We start from the raw sequence: 16947 nt of genomic DNA, 5'->3' as shown, positions 1-16947 counted from the left end.
CTAGCCTAGGACTATGTTCTAAGGGGGATCTGAGAGCCGGGATCAGGAGCTTCTCCCAGGGCTGAGCTACACATAGCTCTTTTCTCCCCGGGGGGAAAATGACCACTTGGTAACCATTTAAAATTCTTGCTAAGTTTCCTTACTATTAGTGCGTCTCCATGTCTGTGACTGTGCATTTAAAATCAGTCTTCCACAGTATAGAGATCACATAGTAGTATTTGGCTTCTCACAGAGTCAGTCAACAAGCATTTGTTACTATGTGCCAGGCATTGGGCTGAGCACTGAGGATCCAAAGGAAAGCAAAACCACCATCCTGCCCTCAGGGAGCTCACAGTCAACATGCACAAATAGATACACACAGGATAAATTGGAGATAATCTCTGAGGTAAAGCACCAGCAATGGAGAAGGGGTTGAGAAGAGCTCAGGAAAAGCCTCCTGCAGAAAGTGGAATTTGAACTGAGTCTTGAAGGAAGCTGGAAGGCAGAGGTGAGGAGGGAAAGCATTCCAGGCATGGGGGACACCTGGCCAAAGAAAAGCAAAGTGTCAGGAAATGGAGCACAGTGTTTGCAGGACACAAAAAGGCCAGGCCAGTGTCAGTGAATTACAGAATGTGTACAGGGTAATAAAACCAGAAGACGGGAAAAGTAGGAAGGGCCCGGGTTGTGATGGTCATTTGAAATGCCAAGCAAGAGACTTTCTACTTGATCCTGGAGGTACTAGGGCCACTGAAGCTTGTTGGGAAGGGCACGTTCTCATCTCTGCATTAGGGGAATCCCTTGTCAGCAAGGTCAAGGATAGAATAGAGTGGGGAGACCAATCAGAGGCCATTGAAATAGTCCAGACAACAAGTTGTGAGTAGCTAAAGTGGGGACAAGGGGGGGTTGGCTCTGTGAGTGGACAGACATGCATGAGAGATGCTGTAAAGTCAGAAATGACAAGATTTGAACAATAGATTCACTATGAGGAGGGAGAGAAAGCAAGGATTCCAGGATGGAATCGAGGGTGCAAGCTTGGGTGGCTGGAAGGAAAGGAGGGACATCAAAAATCATAAGAAAGTTGGGAAGAGGAGAGGTCTTGAGGGAAAGATAACCAGTTCAGTTTTGGACATGTTGAGTGTGATATGCCTCCAGCACATACAGTTGGAGATATCCAATAGAAGGCTGGAGATGGGAGGCTGGAGGCCAATAGAGAGAAAAGAGCTGGATACACAGATATGGGAATCATCTGTATAGAGATCATTGAACCTACAGGAGCTGATGAAATCGCCAAGTGAGAGAGTAGAGAGGAAAAAGAGAAGAGGGTCTGGGACACAGCCTGGAGAGGCACCTTAGTTAGTGGGCATGACATGTATGAAAAACCAGCAAAGGACACTGCAGGGCAGCGGCACATATGGGATGAGAACGGTGTCATGAAAACCTGTAGAGAAGGGTATACCAAGAAGAGAGGCTGATCAGCAGAGTCGAAGACACTCCTGACCTATTCTCCGAATGAAAGTTGGGTCCACTTGAGTGGTTGGGTGTGGGTGGGTGATACTTATCCACATTCCTTTCTCTGATCCCCCTTTATGACCAATGGTGGGCCTTTGTAAGATGGCTCTGGGGCAGCCTGGAAGAAAGTTGAACCAAGCAGTAAAAGATCCAGGAAGACAATTGTAGGGATAGAATCTATGTGACCTTTGCCTCCTAAGTGCTGACTAGCTTCACAGGAGGCTGCAAAAGAAGCAGAGGTGCTGTCTCTATCAGGGAGGAGGCCATAGGAGCTTTGGCCAGAAGGATCCACAGACATTTCCAAGTCCAACCCCCTGGCTTTATAATCAACCTACCGAGAAGCAGATGAGCAAAGGGAAAGTGACTTGTCTGAGATCACACAGACTAGAAGGAGCTGAAGGAGGATTAGAATCAAGGTCTCTGGTTCCAAATCCAGCATCCTCTCCAAGTACCTCACAAGCTATTTGGGGAGATGGAACATCACCGTGGCTGAAAAAAATTTCTCAGGCACAGCAAGAGATGAGAGGATGGAAGGGAGAATGAGGGAAGGTTTGAGGGGAAGTGGGAGGGGAGAGGAAAGGAGGAGAGAGAGGAGAAGGGAGGGGAAAGAAGGAGAGGCTCCCATCCCAGGAGCCCCCTCCCTTCTCTGTCACCTTTCAGTTCTTCAACCTGCCCCTCCTCCCTCCCAGGCCCCAGGCCTCCAACACAATCTTTCCCGGCACAGTCTGGAGCCCAAGCAGATACATGCATGGAATGGATCCAGCTGGGCATACATGGACTTAATCTGACAACCATGAAAGCTGTTGGCTGGGCAGCTGGGCTGATAAGTGTGCACTGCTGTCTTTCCATCTGCCCCCACCCCACCCCGCTACCCTGCCCTGCTGGTGGTTTGACACTGAAGAGTCTGTGCATAGACAGAAGGCTAGAAATGAGAGAGCTCTTATATACACATATGAAACCTCTCTCTCTCTCTCTCTCTCTCTCTCTCTCTCTCTCTCTCTCTCTCTTTCCTCCTCCCCCACCTCCTCCATCTCTCTTTGTATCTGTCTGTCTCTCTCTGTCTTTCTATTTCTCTCTTTCCTCTTCCTCTGTCTGCCTTTCTGTCTGTCTCACTCTGTCTCTGTCTCTATTCCTCTGTCTCTCTGTCTCAGGTCTTGAAATGGACTTCAAAGGTCACCTAACTAAACCTGTGTGAGACAAAGGATTTACTCTACCCCTGACAAGTGATCATCCAGCCTCCAACTTTTGAAGACCACCACGGACAGGGAACTCCCTCCCTCCTATGGCTCATTCCACTTATGAATGGCTCTGTCAGAAGGGCAGCTAGGTGGCACAATGGACACAGCTCCGGGCTTAGAATCAGGAAGACTCATCTTCCTAGGTTCAAATCTGGCCTCAGACACTTACTAGCTGTATGACCTTGGACAAATCACTTAACCCTATTTGCCTCAGTTTCCTCATCTGTAAAATCAGTTGGAGAAGGAAATAGCAAACCACGTCAGTATCTTTGCCAAGAAAACCTCAAATGGGGTGACAGAGGGTCAGACATGACTGAACGATAACAATTGTTGAGGTTTTTTTGCTCTTAATTTATACTTAAAACTGCCTCTCTGCACCTCATACCTGTTGCTCTGAGTTTTCTGGAGCTCAACAAATCTAATTCTCTCTTCTGCATAAGAGCCCTTCAATTGCATGAACACATTGACCATGACCCCCCTGAATCTTCCCTTCTCCAGACTAAACATCCACAAATCCCTTGACCCAACCTCAAATGGAATGATTCTAAGGCCCTTCAACTGGCTGCCCTCCTCTGGAGCCTCTCCAGCCAGCTTATCAATGTTCCAGAACTGTACACAATTTTCTAGGGCAGAGTACAACGGTACTATTATCTCCCTAGCTCAGCAAACTGTAGCTTTCTTAATTTGACCTAATATCACATTAGCTTTGATGGGTGCCACATCACACTACTGGCTCATCTGGGGCTTTTCTTATTGGAAAATCCCTAAACCTTTTGAGGATAAACCACTGTCAAGATCTGCCTCCTTATGATTATACTTGAGAAGTTGATTTTTTGAACCCAAGTATAAAAATTTACATTTATCTCTATTAATGATATTATTCAATTTTTAAAAATTAATAGTTGTCATTAACAATAATACTAATAGCAACAGTTATCATTAATGATGGTGGCTAGGATTAATAATAATAATTGATAGTACTACTCTGAGACAAGATACTTTTTTTTTATAGTAGGGACTCTGGACATGGAGGTATTTGGGGAAAGGAAAGGCTCTCTCATATCCTTTTAAATTACAACTTGTAATTCAATTCTACATATTTGAGTACTTTGTATAGAGCCCTGTTAGTCCCAAGAGAGGTACAAAGATGAAAAGAATTAGAACTCCTGCCCTCAAGGAACTCGACCTATTGGGAGAGAGGGTAAGACATGAACACAAATAATGCTAATACAGGATAGGAAAGTATTTCGTGGAATGGGCTGACTTGGGAGGTAGCGAGTTTCCCATCCCTGGAAGACATAACAACCACTCGCCTGGGATGCCATTGAGGGGAATCTTTTGCAGATCCAAGTTGGATTGGACCAGATGACCTCTGAGATCCCGTGATTATCTAAGGCAAAACTTATAAGCAGGAATCCATGAGCTTTTTACCCCCTTTTTTAGATAACTATTTCAATACCACTGGTTTCCTTTGTAATCCTATGTATTTTATGTATTAAAAAACACTATTCTAAGAAGAGGGTCCATTGGCTTCACTAGGCAAAGGGATCCAGGACACAAAAAAGTTAAGAACACCTACACACACACACACACACACACACACACACACACACACACACACACACACACACTATAAGGGTACCTGAAGAAACGTTCAGTGAGAGAGGTACATTCCTTATTCTCATCTATCAACTTAACTGCACAAAGAGCCAGGCTTTGGTTGTACTGGGCTTGGGGCTAGACATCATTCAGGGGTTCCAAGTCACTGTCCAACTTCTCACTGTCCTGGGGAAGGGGGAAGGCTCCCCTTACCTAATTCCCTAGGTGTTTAAGGGGGACCAATGACAAATGTCTGTGAATTGAGAAACAATGCTTGCCCTACATAAACACACCAGAGCAAGGCTTGGTTGTCAAGGCAACACCTTCAAGGGTACCTAGTCCAACCTGGACCAGAGCAAGAATGGCCTACAACATCCCTGGCCAATAGCCATCCAGTCCTTGTTTGAAGAACTCCAGCCGGGAGCCATGCACCTCCTTCTATGTAGCAGCTGATTGCACTTTTGGACAGCTCTCAGGGTTTAGGATTAAAATGTAAGTGTGAGAGCTTTAAAATGTATAAGGGAAGACAAAGGTGTTTCACTAGGAATGACAGAGATTATGTTTAATTTGCAAATCATACCCCCTGATGGAAGGAGAGATGATAAATGGGATATGATGAACCAAGCCAGAGAAAGCGAAAAACCAAGACAAAGAGAAGGGGACATTTGTACAAATCAAATAGGTTGATGATGGAGTATATATTTGGGAAAGGGAACAAGTGGATGGAGACCCTGGGTGAAGAAAAGTCCTAGATTTGTCCTCAGAGGACCTGGTTTCAAATTCTGCCTCTATCATGTAACTACCTCTCTGACCTTGGGCAATTCATTTCACCTCTCTGGGCCTCAGTTTCCTCATCTGTAAAATGAAGGGATTTAATTGGATGCTTTTCCTCTGCTGATGTTATTCAGTTTATCCTGTCCGTATCAGAGATGTACATAGCTCCCTGAGAGCAGAGTCTGATTTTTGCTTTTCTTTGCATTGCAAGTACTGGTATGACATATTGCCTGGCACATAGTAGGCACTTAATAAATGCTCATTGACTAACTTACTTTGTGATCACAGGATCACAGCCAAAAGGGACTTCAGGGTCAATCAATACACATTTATTAAGCACCTACTATGTGTTAGATACTTAACCTATCTGGGCCTCAGTTTCTCCATCTGTAAAATGAGCAACTTGGATCCAAAGACCTCTAAGGTCCCTTCCAGCTCCAAAGCTATGATCCCATGAGTGGAGGGGGGAACCACAAAGACATAAGGGAGCTTTTCATAGAAAATCGTGGCTCAGACAGTAAAAAGGGAACCAAAAGACTTAGGAAAGCCAGGATAGGAGAGGAAGCTGGGTGAGGTGCACAGAACCCCCACGAGGTGACCTAAGTGACTTCCCCTCTTTTGGCCTCAGTTTCCTCATCTGTAAAAAGAAGGGGCTGGCCTTCTAAGATCCCTTTAGTTCTAAATCCTCTGATCTTGTGATCATTCCAAGTGCAGGAGCTGGGGAATGACCTTCATTGACATTAACCATGAGCACCAGAAGCCAGAGGGGGTGTCCTGGAAGCCTAATCCAGGACAGGGGTGGGGCTGAAGAGAAGAAGAAGCCAGGGCCAGGGTCCAAAGGGCATTTCTTTCCAGCCACTTCAGTGCCCTTGCCATTCTGGGTTTCCAGAGTGGAGGGAAAACTCCCAGTTGTTGAAGAGATGGCCATATGATAATAGGGAAGGAAGGAGACTAGTTTAGGACCAGTCAACTGGGGCTAGCCACTCTGGGAGCCCGGGCACCTGGAGACTTTGGGTCAAGAAAATCTGGGTTCAGAATTTGCCTCCAACACTGCCTCCCTGTGTGACCTAACAGTGACTTGACTTCTCCACCTTTTGGTTTCTTTCCCTGACAAATGGACACAAGAATACAGGTACCTGCTTCACAGGATGGTTGTGAAGCTCTAATGACATATATTAATTGCTTTGTAACCCATAAGGTCCTATATCACTATCAGTTGTCATCATCATCCTCACCGTCATCATCATTCTCATTCTCATTAGTCTTGGCTTTTCTACTGATTCACTCAATGTGTGACCATGGGCATGAATTTTGGGGGGCACTTCTCTCTGGGCTTTGGGTTCCTCATCTTTAGTGTCTTTTGTCTTTTGGTGAGGCAATGGAGGTTAAGTGACTTGCCCGGAGTCACACAGCTAGTAAGTGTCAAGTGTTTGAGGTCAGATTTGAACTCAGGTCCTCCTGACTCCAGGGTGGGTGCTCTATCCACTGCACCACCTAGCTGGCCCGTTTCTCATCTTTAAACACAGAGATTTGGGACATCGCCTGGTGCTTTGGAAAGTATGCTAGCCTCATAGTCAGGAAACCCAAATTGTAATCTCAACTCCATCACTTACTCCCTGCCTAGGAAAGTCACTGACCTCACTTTCCCATCTAAAAAATGAGGATAATCCCTAAGGTCCCTGCCAACTGTAACATCCTATGATGCTCTGGTCCTCCCTCCCCTTGCTGAAAGGACTTGGGGATCCCCCACAGGCTGGAAAAATAGAACTTTTCCTTTACTAAATCCTTAATGGAGATGGGAGAATAGAGCAGGGAGCGGGGTGAGAGATGCTCTGCTCCTTTGCAGAAAGAGAAACCCTGAGCTTGCCAATTTCATTTCCAAATATGATTGTTAGTAAATCCTGCAGGTCTGGAGGAAGCCTGATGCAGCTGATAATGTTGGGTCTGCAGAAAGAGTGAGTGTGGGCCAGGATTCTAAAGACCTGGATTCCAAATCTGGCTCCACAGATGAATTCTCTCATGACCTTGAACAACCCACTCTGTTTCCTGAAGCTCAGTTTTTCCATCCAGTAAAATGGGTCTAATTCTACTTACTTTGGATGACCTCACAGACATAATGGAAGGAATAAATGGGATGGAAAGGGCTTTTCAAAGATTTAAATCAGTCACCATGTTCTGTGGACTCTACCTCTGAAATCTCTTTCCCATGTATCCCTTCTGTTTATAATACATAATATTATATATGTGTATATATAACGTGTGTATATATAATGTATATTTCACATAATATGAATTCCTCCCATAGAATATAAGCTCTTGGAGAGCAAGGACTATTTAATTTTTGTTATTGTGTCCCCTGTGTCTAACACAGTTCCTGGCATACAATTGGTGCTTAATTAATGGTAGTTGGATTGAATTGTATCCAACATTGGATTGAAGTTAACAAGATTATTACTAATAAAAACAGCTGCCATTTGTATAAGCACTTTAAGGTTTGCCAAATGTCTTACATATACCATATTATTCAATCTTTTCCATCTTCATTGTCACCAGCCTAGCAAAGGTCCTTATTACTTCTTGCCTAGACTGTTCCAACAGCCTCTTGACCAGACCCCTCCGCAACCCACGGACTCTAGCCTCTCCCCGTTCCTGTATCATCTCACACAGGAAGTTGCCATATTCCTGTTTCCAGTACACAGGTCTGATCACGTCACTCCACTGCCTATATATGTATGTATATATACATGTATGCATGTGTGTATGTACGCATACATTCACATACATATATACATATATGTATATGTGTAATGAAAAGGTTTTTTTTAAACTGTCTATAGCTCCCTGTTGCTTCCTAAAGAAGAATTCCAGGCTCTTCTGTCTACATTCCAAGCAAATGGAATCAGTTTCTCTCTCCTCTCACCCCCTTCCCTCATACTCCACCTTTTCTCACCTTCAAGTTTTTGCACATAATGTTCTTTGGAATGAGGAGCGCAGTGGTAAAAATGGATAGAGCACTGGGCCTGGAGTCAGGAAGACCTAAGTTCAAAATGGGCCTCCAACACTTACTAGCTGTGTGAACCTAGGAAAGTTACTTAACCTATTTGCCTCGGTTTCCTCAATTGTAAAATTCTGTTATTATCAGACCTGCCTCACCGGGTTGTTGTAAGGATCAAAAGAGATAATGCTTGTCAAGGGCTTAGCTTAGCACAGTGCCTGGCACATAGCAGGTGCTATATAAATGCTTATTTCTTTGACCTAGAATGCCTTCCCCACATCTTCGACTGCTGAAATCTTACTTGATCTTGAGGCCCAGCTGAGCTTCCGCCTCCTCTAGAGAGCCCTTCCCTGGTTCCCTACCCTCCTGCCTTGCTGGGAGTGATCCCTCATTCCACTTTGCTCCCACCTCTCTTACCTATTTATCCCATTCTGCCATGTGCTTTATTCGTGCAGGAGCCTTAGCTCTTGTACTAAGGTTACAAGGGAGGGCAGGCGGGCAATGGAACTTGACCTGAGATCTCATTGGGATAGTGAACCCCACTTCCCAACATAGCTCTGTACCTTACAGTCTTGGAGAGCTGCCTCGAGCAGGAGTGTCTGACTTGTGACTAGCCAGCAGCACAGCCACCAGTAACACTCCCAAATTAAAATGGAATGGGGAAATATTTAGCAAAGTAAATTAAAATACTGTAGGACATAGATAATGTTAATATATGGTTTTCTAAGCCAGCATGACCAAAGGGATCCTTATGTATGTGGTTGCACTAAGAGGTTATTACTTGCCCAGGATCACACAGTTAATGCATGTCAAAAGCAGAATTCAAACAGGCATCTTCAAGGTTTCCTCCCTGAGGGCAGGGATCCTGTTTCATTTATCCCTAGCACTTAGGTCATTGCATTGAACATATTAGGCTCTTTGTAAGTTTTGATTGAATTGAGTAAATGAATTTTATACAATATTGGAAAGTGAGCCTCTCTCTCTTCCTTTCAGAAGTGGGGAACTACAGGTGTAGAATACTACATACACAGTCAAATCCAGATGGTGTGTTGGCTATGTTCGCTGACCCACTTTTTAAAGTATTTGTTCTAAAGGATGGTGGGGCGGGACATGTTCAGAAATGAAAGTGATATAAAAAAGAAAGGGCATCAATAAAAATATCAAATGTTTCCAAAGCAAAGGGTTTCATCCAAAGCAGTAGTATGAAGTGCTGGCTAAAGTCCAAACCCATGAGGGTTCCCATCAGAGACTGGTGGGATGCTGCAGGATCCCCTCCCACAGAGCCACAGACAGAAAGGACATCTGCCCCATGGCGGGACAATGCCAAGGGGACCTCAGCCTGCTGGCTGGCATAGCCATCACAAGGGAGATGGTCAGTGATGATATGACCCTGGTTCACCTTCCCCAGGAATGAAAAGCTATGTTCTAAATATGGTCCCAGGTATTGGTTTGTTTTTTTTTTTTAACTCTCCTCTTCCACCTACTGCCCCTACCCTTAAAATGATAATTTAGCTCAAAAATATGGTCATCTCAGGACCTTTCTCCTCAAGGGCTCTATAACTCTCCAGGAAATCCCAGTGGATCACTGGGACTTGAACTGGAAGGGGGCTGAGAGATCACTAGTCCAACCCCTTTATTCTACAGACAGGCAAACTGAGGCTGAGAGGTAAAGAGGCATGCTTACTAAGGACATACAGCCACTTAGTACCATAAGTGAAAATAAGAACCCAGATTTCCTATCTCTGCTACACTATGATGCCTCTAAGGTACCTCTTTCCCCACCCAGTTTTATCTTCCCATCATGGCAGAAAGCAAAGTGTGAAAAGAGAAAGAGTCCCAGCAAAATTTTAGCAGCTAGGTAGACCAATGGCTAAAGTGTTGAACCTACAGCCACGAAGACATGAGTTCAAATCCTGCCTCAGACATTAGCCATGTGACCCTGGGAAAGCCAATTAATAGCTGTCTGCCTCAGTTTTCTCATCGGTAAAATGGGATTACCTCACAGAATTGTCGTGGGGAGCAGATGAGGTAGCATTTGTAAGGCACTTTGCAAATCCTAAAGTGCTATATGAACGCTAGATAATTAACTAGCAAGGATTTTATTAATGCACGGCAAGGGAGTATTTAGGAAATGCCTGTTTAAAATAGACAAAATAGCTGCCTATATGGGAACAGGTCCACCTGGAGTCAGAGGGTGGAGTAGTAGCAGCAGCAGCAGCAGTAGTAGTAGCAGTAGTAGTAGTAGTAGTAGTAGTAGTAGTAGTAGTAGTAGCAGTAGTAGTAGTAGTAGTAGTAGTAGTAGTAGTAGTAGTCGTCATAGTAGTAGTAGTGGTAGCCTCAAGGTTAGAATCACTATTAAACTGGTAATAGGGACCACTACAGAGAGGGGCCCAAATGATCCACGCACCTCAGCAGGGAATCGCTCTTGGCTCACCCTGCTTCACTGGCAAAGTAAAGTTGTCTTGGGTATATTCTTTTCTGGCCTCTTCACAAATCCTGAGTATTCCAAAGAATACTATCACTCACCATGTTAAGTGGCCCAGATGTAGACAGTGGAGGCTAACATGCCCCTAGATAGAGTGGAGTCCTTTTAGAGAGACTGAGAAGATCTGTACTTTTGAAACTGGTGCCTTCTAGCTCTGGCATGGGGGCTGGGGGCGGGGCGTGGAGAAGAACAAGGATTGCCTCCCCCAGTCCTTCCCTAGTACATTCACTCTAATCCAGCAATAACACTCTAAGCAGACAAGATCACGAACTTCTCAGGACAGCGTTCCCTCCTTCTCCAGATGCCCTACCTCCTAATCTCTGCTTCTTCCTAGCTCTTTAGATCCAAACCAACCAGCCCACACCCCCCCAGGTTGGAGCTGGGGCGGGGGGCACTGTGTCCATTCAGACCCTGTGATAGGACTCTAAGGCTCCCTTTCCTTTCTCTCTACTCCTCCCCCACCTCCTCCTCCTCCAACCCAAGGGAAAGCTTTTGAAGACAGGAATTTTCAGCTGCCAGGAAAGTGAAATATGAGGTCTAAAGTCAGAAGGCACCAAACTGCCCAGTCATAGGAATCTGTCTCTCTCTCCAGCTGCAAAGCAATTCACTAGACAATGGCAGTCCTTGGCCCCAGGAGTTATGACTCATCAGCATCACCATTACCATCAACATCAACATCATTCATTCATCCATGCAACTCTATTTATAAAGCACCTACTATGTGCCCAGAGATAGTAATAGGAGGTACAGAGCCAAAGAAAAAAAAAAGGAAAGCTCCTGTCCTCAAGAAGCTTACATTCTAGTGGAAGGAAAGGGGAAGAGCATGTGCATAAGTTAAATTCAGAATAGTGGTTGGGGGGACAGGAGAAAATAAAGGGGACTCAGGATAGGCCTTCTGTAGGTGTTGTCGCTCCATCAGAGCCCCGAAGGGGCTACGAGGCAGGAATAAGGAGACATTCCAGGCAAATCACCATCACCCCACCATCAAAGTAGGCAAGCCCTTCCTCCAACTTGTGGGGGCAAAGGTCAGTTCTCATTCCAGGCCATCTTTTTTCCAATCCCCATCCCCATCTCCAAGCAGATAAGCAGACACTTCTTGCTAAGGGAAGACCAACCCCATGGATTGTGGGAAGGAGGGTCCCGAACTCTTACAGGCTGGTGGGGAAGTCTAAGGGGAGAGAGAGTAAAAACCACTTCCCCCCCACCCCAAGAAGCCTCTGAGCTGTGTTTGAATGGCAGGAGGAGGAGGGAGGGAGAATTAGCTACAGGAGGCAGAGCATTGCGTCCTCGGAGCTCGTTAGAAGGCATCTCAGAGGTCATCGAGTTCAAGCCTCACATTTTGCAGACAAGTAAACTGAGGCTCAGGGAAATCGAATTTTTGATAAACCTTAAAGCGCCATATAAATGCTAGCTGTTATTAGGTAATTCGCCTAAGGACACAAACAGGCAGTAAGTATCGGAGAGGTGGGATGGGAACCCAGGTCAATCCACCCCTGATCATTACGAAGCTTTCTACAGTGCCACGCTTCCTCGGGGGACTAGCCTTCCCCCCACCCCAATCCCCCAAACTCAGGCCCCCGACGGGAGCTGGCAGGCGAGGCAGAGGGGCAAGGTCCTCCGCCCGGCCGCCCCCAGCCCCAAGCCTCCCGCCGGGATGGGTCTACAGAGCAGGGGCTGAGCTGAGCGTGTGCGCGAGGGTGTGAGCGTGCACGCCGTACCTGCTTCCTGAGCGCCTCGAAGGCGGCACTGATGGTATGCACCCGGGTCCTCTCCCGGGCGTTCGCCAGCAGCCTCCTGGTCTGCTGGATAGCTTTGATCTCCGAGGAGACGCCTGCGGCTTCGCCCAGCCGTTTCCTAGGCGAAGAGGCTGAAGGATCAGGATGGTTATTGTAAATTACGTGTGAAATTGACGAGAAGGAACTTCCCGCCGGCCGCGGCGGCGGCTGCGGGGGCTGCGGCGGGGGCTGCGGCGCGGGCTGGCGAGGGGGCGGCGGGCACAGCACGATCCGGGAACGCGCGCCCTGGTCCCCGAAAGTCTGCGGAGCCTCTCGCCCGTCCCGGCTCCCGGGAGCAGCCGCCAGGCCCGGGGGCAGCGGCGGGGGCGACGGGGGCAGACCTCGGCCAGGCCCCGGGGGGAAGCAGCGTTTCCGCATGTCTAAGACCTCGCTGCCCCGGGGGCCGCCGCCGCAGCTTCGGCTCCTGCGGTCCCCTGGTAGCGGCAGCAGCTCCGGGCTCTCCTCCGGCGGAGCAGCCGCCACGGTCGCTCCCTTGGCCGGGATCAGCCGCTCGGTGCGCTCCCCTAGTCCATTGGCCTCGGGCTCGGGCGCTCTCAAGTCCGCCCTGAAACTTTTGTAGCCGTTCACGCGCCTCGGCCCCTCCTGGGTCTTCCTCTTGAGCTTTTTGGGGCAGCTCACCTCCTTGATGCATAGGCTCGGCCATGGCCCCCCCTCGAGGGTCGGGAGGCTTTTCATGTTAGGCTCCTGCCAGGGACAAGGTGAGGGCCGGCGGAGGGGGCACGGAGACCCTGTGCGGGGATAGGGGGACGTCTGTCCCGCACCGTCCCCCGGAGCTCTCTCTTCTCTCCCAGCTTCTCTCTCTCTCTCTCTCTCTCTAGCTCTCTCCTCTTCCTCTTTCCCGCTCTCTTTTCCCCTGGCTTTTCCCCTCCCTTCTTCTCTCTTTTTCCTTTTTTCCTCCTTGTCCTTTCTTTCTGTGTCTCTCCGTTTCTCTGTATTTCTCTCTCTCTCTCTCTCTCTCTCTCTCTCTCTCTCTCTCTCTCTCTCTCTCTCTCTCTCTCTCTCTCCCTCCTTCCCTCCCTCCCTCTCTTTCCCCTTCTCTCTCTCTGCTCCCTCCCTCCCTCCCTCTCTCTAGCAGCTGCGCCGCCGGGGCTCCTCAGGAGCGATGTGAGGCTGTCTCTTCCCGGAGCGCTCACAGTGTCATCTGAAGTCGTTGCCGCATTGCCAGCATTTTTGGAGAATGCACGCTGAGATCCATCTGTGTTTGCTTAGCCTCAGTTTACACAGAAGCCCTGTTAGTGAGATCAGTCAGCAGGCCGCCTGTTAGGGGAGACTGCTCCCACAGCCAGGAGACTTTCCAGCCTCCAGCCGCCCAGATGAGCTCCTTTAAAGAAACAGGAAGCATTTTTCAAAACAGCTGTGCTGCCAATCTCCTTTGTCCACTCTCTCTCTCTCTCCCTCTCTGTCTGCTCACATACTCCTATACACATGACCCCCCCCCAAAAAAAACCGTTTGATTTTTATTTGCCTTTTAAGGCTTAGAGTTTTCCATGTCCTTCTAGAATACTCATCACCTGCACATGGTTTATTGACATTTCCTCCCTTCTGTGTCTCAAGGCTATGATTTTAGAGGGAGTGGTAGGAGGGAGGGGCAAACGCTGCCTTGTTTTGGCTGTCAGAGACATAGCATTGCCTTTTCTGGACCAATAAGTGAGGCAAAGACAGAAAGCTGCAGAAATCCGATGGAGGAAACAGGCCTCAGTTGGACCTGGAAGGAATCCTAGAGATCTTCTCTTTCATCTTCCTGGACTGGAGATGTGAGGTGACTTGTCCACAGTCACATGGGTCCTAGCAGTAGGTGGCAAAGCTAGAATTCAGAGCCAGGCCTTCTGAGTCCAGTGCTCTTTTCCGAATGCAGGATTACTTCAGAGGAAACATGGGATTGTGGGAAAAGTGCTGGGTTTGTAGTCAAGGGAATCTGGCTTCAACCCCTCCCCCCCACTACTTATATGACCTTGAACAAGTCACTTAATGGCCACCTCTCTGAGCCTTGGACTAATTCTCAGACAAGTGAAGATTAAGTGATATGTTCCAGGTCCTGTAGTCTGTAAAATAAAGAAGATGGACTAGGTGATCTTTAAGGTCCCCTTCAGCTCCACATATACGATCCCACAACTTGTTCAGTCCTGTCCAACTCTTCATGACCCCATTTGGGGCTTCTTGGCAAAGCCTTGGAGTGGTTTGCTGTTTCCTTCATCTCATTTTACAGATGGGGAAACTGAAGCAAACAGGGTTAAATGACTTGCTCAGGGTCACCCAGCTAGGAAGTATCTGAGGCCAGATTTGAACTCCTGCCTCCATGCACTATGTGCACTATGGCCCCACCTAGCTGCCCCAATCCCTCAACTAGTGGTCTCTTAAGGTTCTTTGCACTCTAGGCTTCTGATCTTTCTGATCTAAAATCCCTTCTCTTACTAGGCCTGTGGACCAATGAATCCCCAAAGGGTAAACCCAGCAATTTCCAGCTTCCAGTTCTGAGCTCGACTCGATTACAATACCCAACAGTTCAGCAGCATTCTAACAGTATTCAGGTAGAATGCAAAAGTCAGGAGCTGGAATACCTAGGTCCTTAATGCTTGAACTCTGGGCCTCATTGATGAGAGATGATAATAACTATGGAATGTTAGAGATAGAAGGGATTTGGGAGATTATCTAGCCCAACCCCCTCCCAGGAAGGAAAGCCTGACAGGAGGTAGTCTCAGAAATAGAAAGGGGAAGTGGGGTCCACAAGTCACCAGGCATTTATTAAGCACCTACTATGTTCCAGGCACTGTGCTAAGCACTAGGGATACAAAGAAAGGCAAAAAGTTCCAGCTTTGACGGAGCTCACAGTCTGTTAGGAAAGAGCCTCCAGACAGCTCTGTACAAACAAGTTATATACAGGATAACTGGGGGGCTGGGTGGGGAGGGATTGACAGCACAGCCTTCCCTCTGACCCAGTTCCTGGAAGGAGAGTAAAAAAAGGATCTTCTCCCATTCTCCAAGAGCCCATTTCCCCCCTGAATAGCCTTTAAGTTCAAATTCCCATCAAGACATTTGTGCACAGCTAGGTTCCTCCTGTCACACCAAGAAGCCTCTCCCTTTTCACCCTACCAGAAGCAACATAGGACTCCTGTTCTTGTCTCCATATTCCTTTTTATTCTACCCTAAATACTGATTTTACCTCCTGGAAAGGTCTCAGGATCACAGATTTAAAGCTAGAACCTTAGAGGACATTTTGTCCAAGACCCTCACTTTATACGTAAGGAAACAGGCGCAGAGAGGTTAGGTGAGGTGTGCAAGGGCAGTCAGAGAAGGTCTGAGCCCGACCATTTTACAGATGAAGAAACTGAGGCATGGAGAGGTCATTCATTCAACAAATACTTATGAAGTGCCTGATGCATGTAGATTACTTTGCTAGACTGTCTGAGACTAGCCTAGCCTTGGCTTTGCTGAGGGAGTCAAAAATACTGGCACAGATACAACAAATGTTAGGTAAGTCAAAGTCTCTGCCCTTTTTGAGTTTACAATCTCAGAAATAAGATGCTAACAAATTACAATAAGATATAATGTTACAAGAGGGGTGCAACACATAGGACCATGGGAGATCTGAGCAGTCAGGCATTTATTAAGCTCCTACTGTGTGTCAGGCACTGTGCTAAGCACTAGGGATACAAAGAAAGGCAAAAAAAAGAAGAAGAAGAAGAAGAAAAGGTCTCTGTTCTCAAGGAGAACATTTGGGAGCTCCAAAGGTCTAGGATAAACTTCTAGAGAGAAGTAATACAGCTCCACATTCCACTTGTGCCTCCTGGGTGGAAGGGGGGAGGGGTAGCAGCTCAGCCCCCCACTCCCCAATGCTGCAGTGTCTCTGCTGCTGTTCATGAAATGTGGTGCTGGGGGGAAAAAAACCCTGAAGATCATCTACAACCTCTGTAAACAAAAGAGGAAACTGAGGCTCAGCGAAGGGAAGCAGCTTACCAGAAGTAAGACAATTACGTAGCAGAGTCAGCATTCAAACCCAGAACCCTTCTCTCTAAGATCAGGGCACTTCCCAATACCCAGCACTGTTGCTGTCCCTGACTCCATCTCCCAAGTTTTCAGTAGCTCACTCCTCAGAGCTCCCCCAAGAAGGCTTCCTTTCCACTCTGAACGCTCAGTGCTTCCTCCGCTGGAGAAATCACCAGGACTGGATTTCCCTCTAAGGCAGCCATTAGTTTGTCACCTGGGGTCGCTGAAGTTGTTTTTATTTTAAATCATTCGACAACTGTATTTCAATATAATTGGTTTTCTTTATAATCCTATGCATTTAGAAACGTGGTTCTGAGAAGGGTAGGCTTCTCCAGCCTGCCAAAGGGGTTCATGACCCACACAAGGGAAGGTTATGAGCCTCTGATGGAAATCCTTTTGCTTTGAGAAATGTTCTTGCTGCATGTAGTGGCCGATGCCTGCCATGCTAGCTAGAAGGCTGAGGCTGGTGAAGCAGGGTCCAAACTAAATCTGGCACCAATATTTGCCAGGGGTCACCAAAGGAAGGTTCAATGGACCCAGATCAGAAACTAAGACAGTCACTGCCTCCGTGCAGCCTGGATGAGAGGG

The 16947-nt window shown here is 47.3% G+C and overlaps 1 protein-coding gene across 1 annotated transcript in view; it reads right to left on the bottom strand.

Moving 5' to 3' along the window:
* ATOH8 (atonal bHLH transcription factor 8) overlaps positions 1 to 13223 on the bottom strand; it is a 46500-nt gene extending 33277 nt beyond the window's left edge. Inside the window, exon 1 of the mRNA XM_027860437.1 lies at positions 12298 to 13223. Coding sequence (XP_027716238.1) covers positions 12298 to 13050 — 753 coding nt within the window. The 5' untranslated portion in view covers positions 13051 to 13223. The remainder of the gene's footprint in view (positions 1 to 12297) is intronic.
* Between the last annotated feature and the right edge of the window lie 3724 nt (positions 13224 to 16947).

The sequence above is a fragment of the Vombatus ursinus genome, unplaced genomic scaffold (assembly GCF_900497805.2).
Source record: "Vombatus ursinus unplaced genomic scaffold, bare-nosed wombat genome assembly UNPS02014181.1, whole genome shotgun sequence".
NCBI lineage: Eukaryota > Metazoa > Chordata > Mammalia > Diprotodontia > Vombatidae > Vombatus > Vombatus ursinus.
This window is presented reverse-complemented; position numbering and strand designations above follow the sequence as displayed.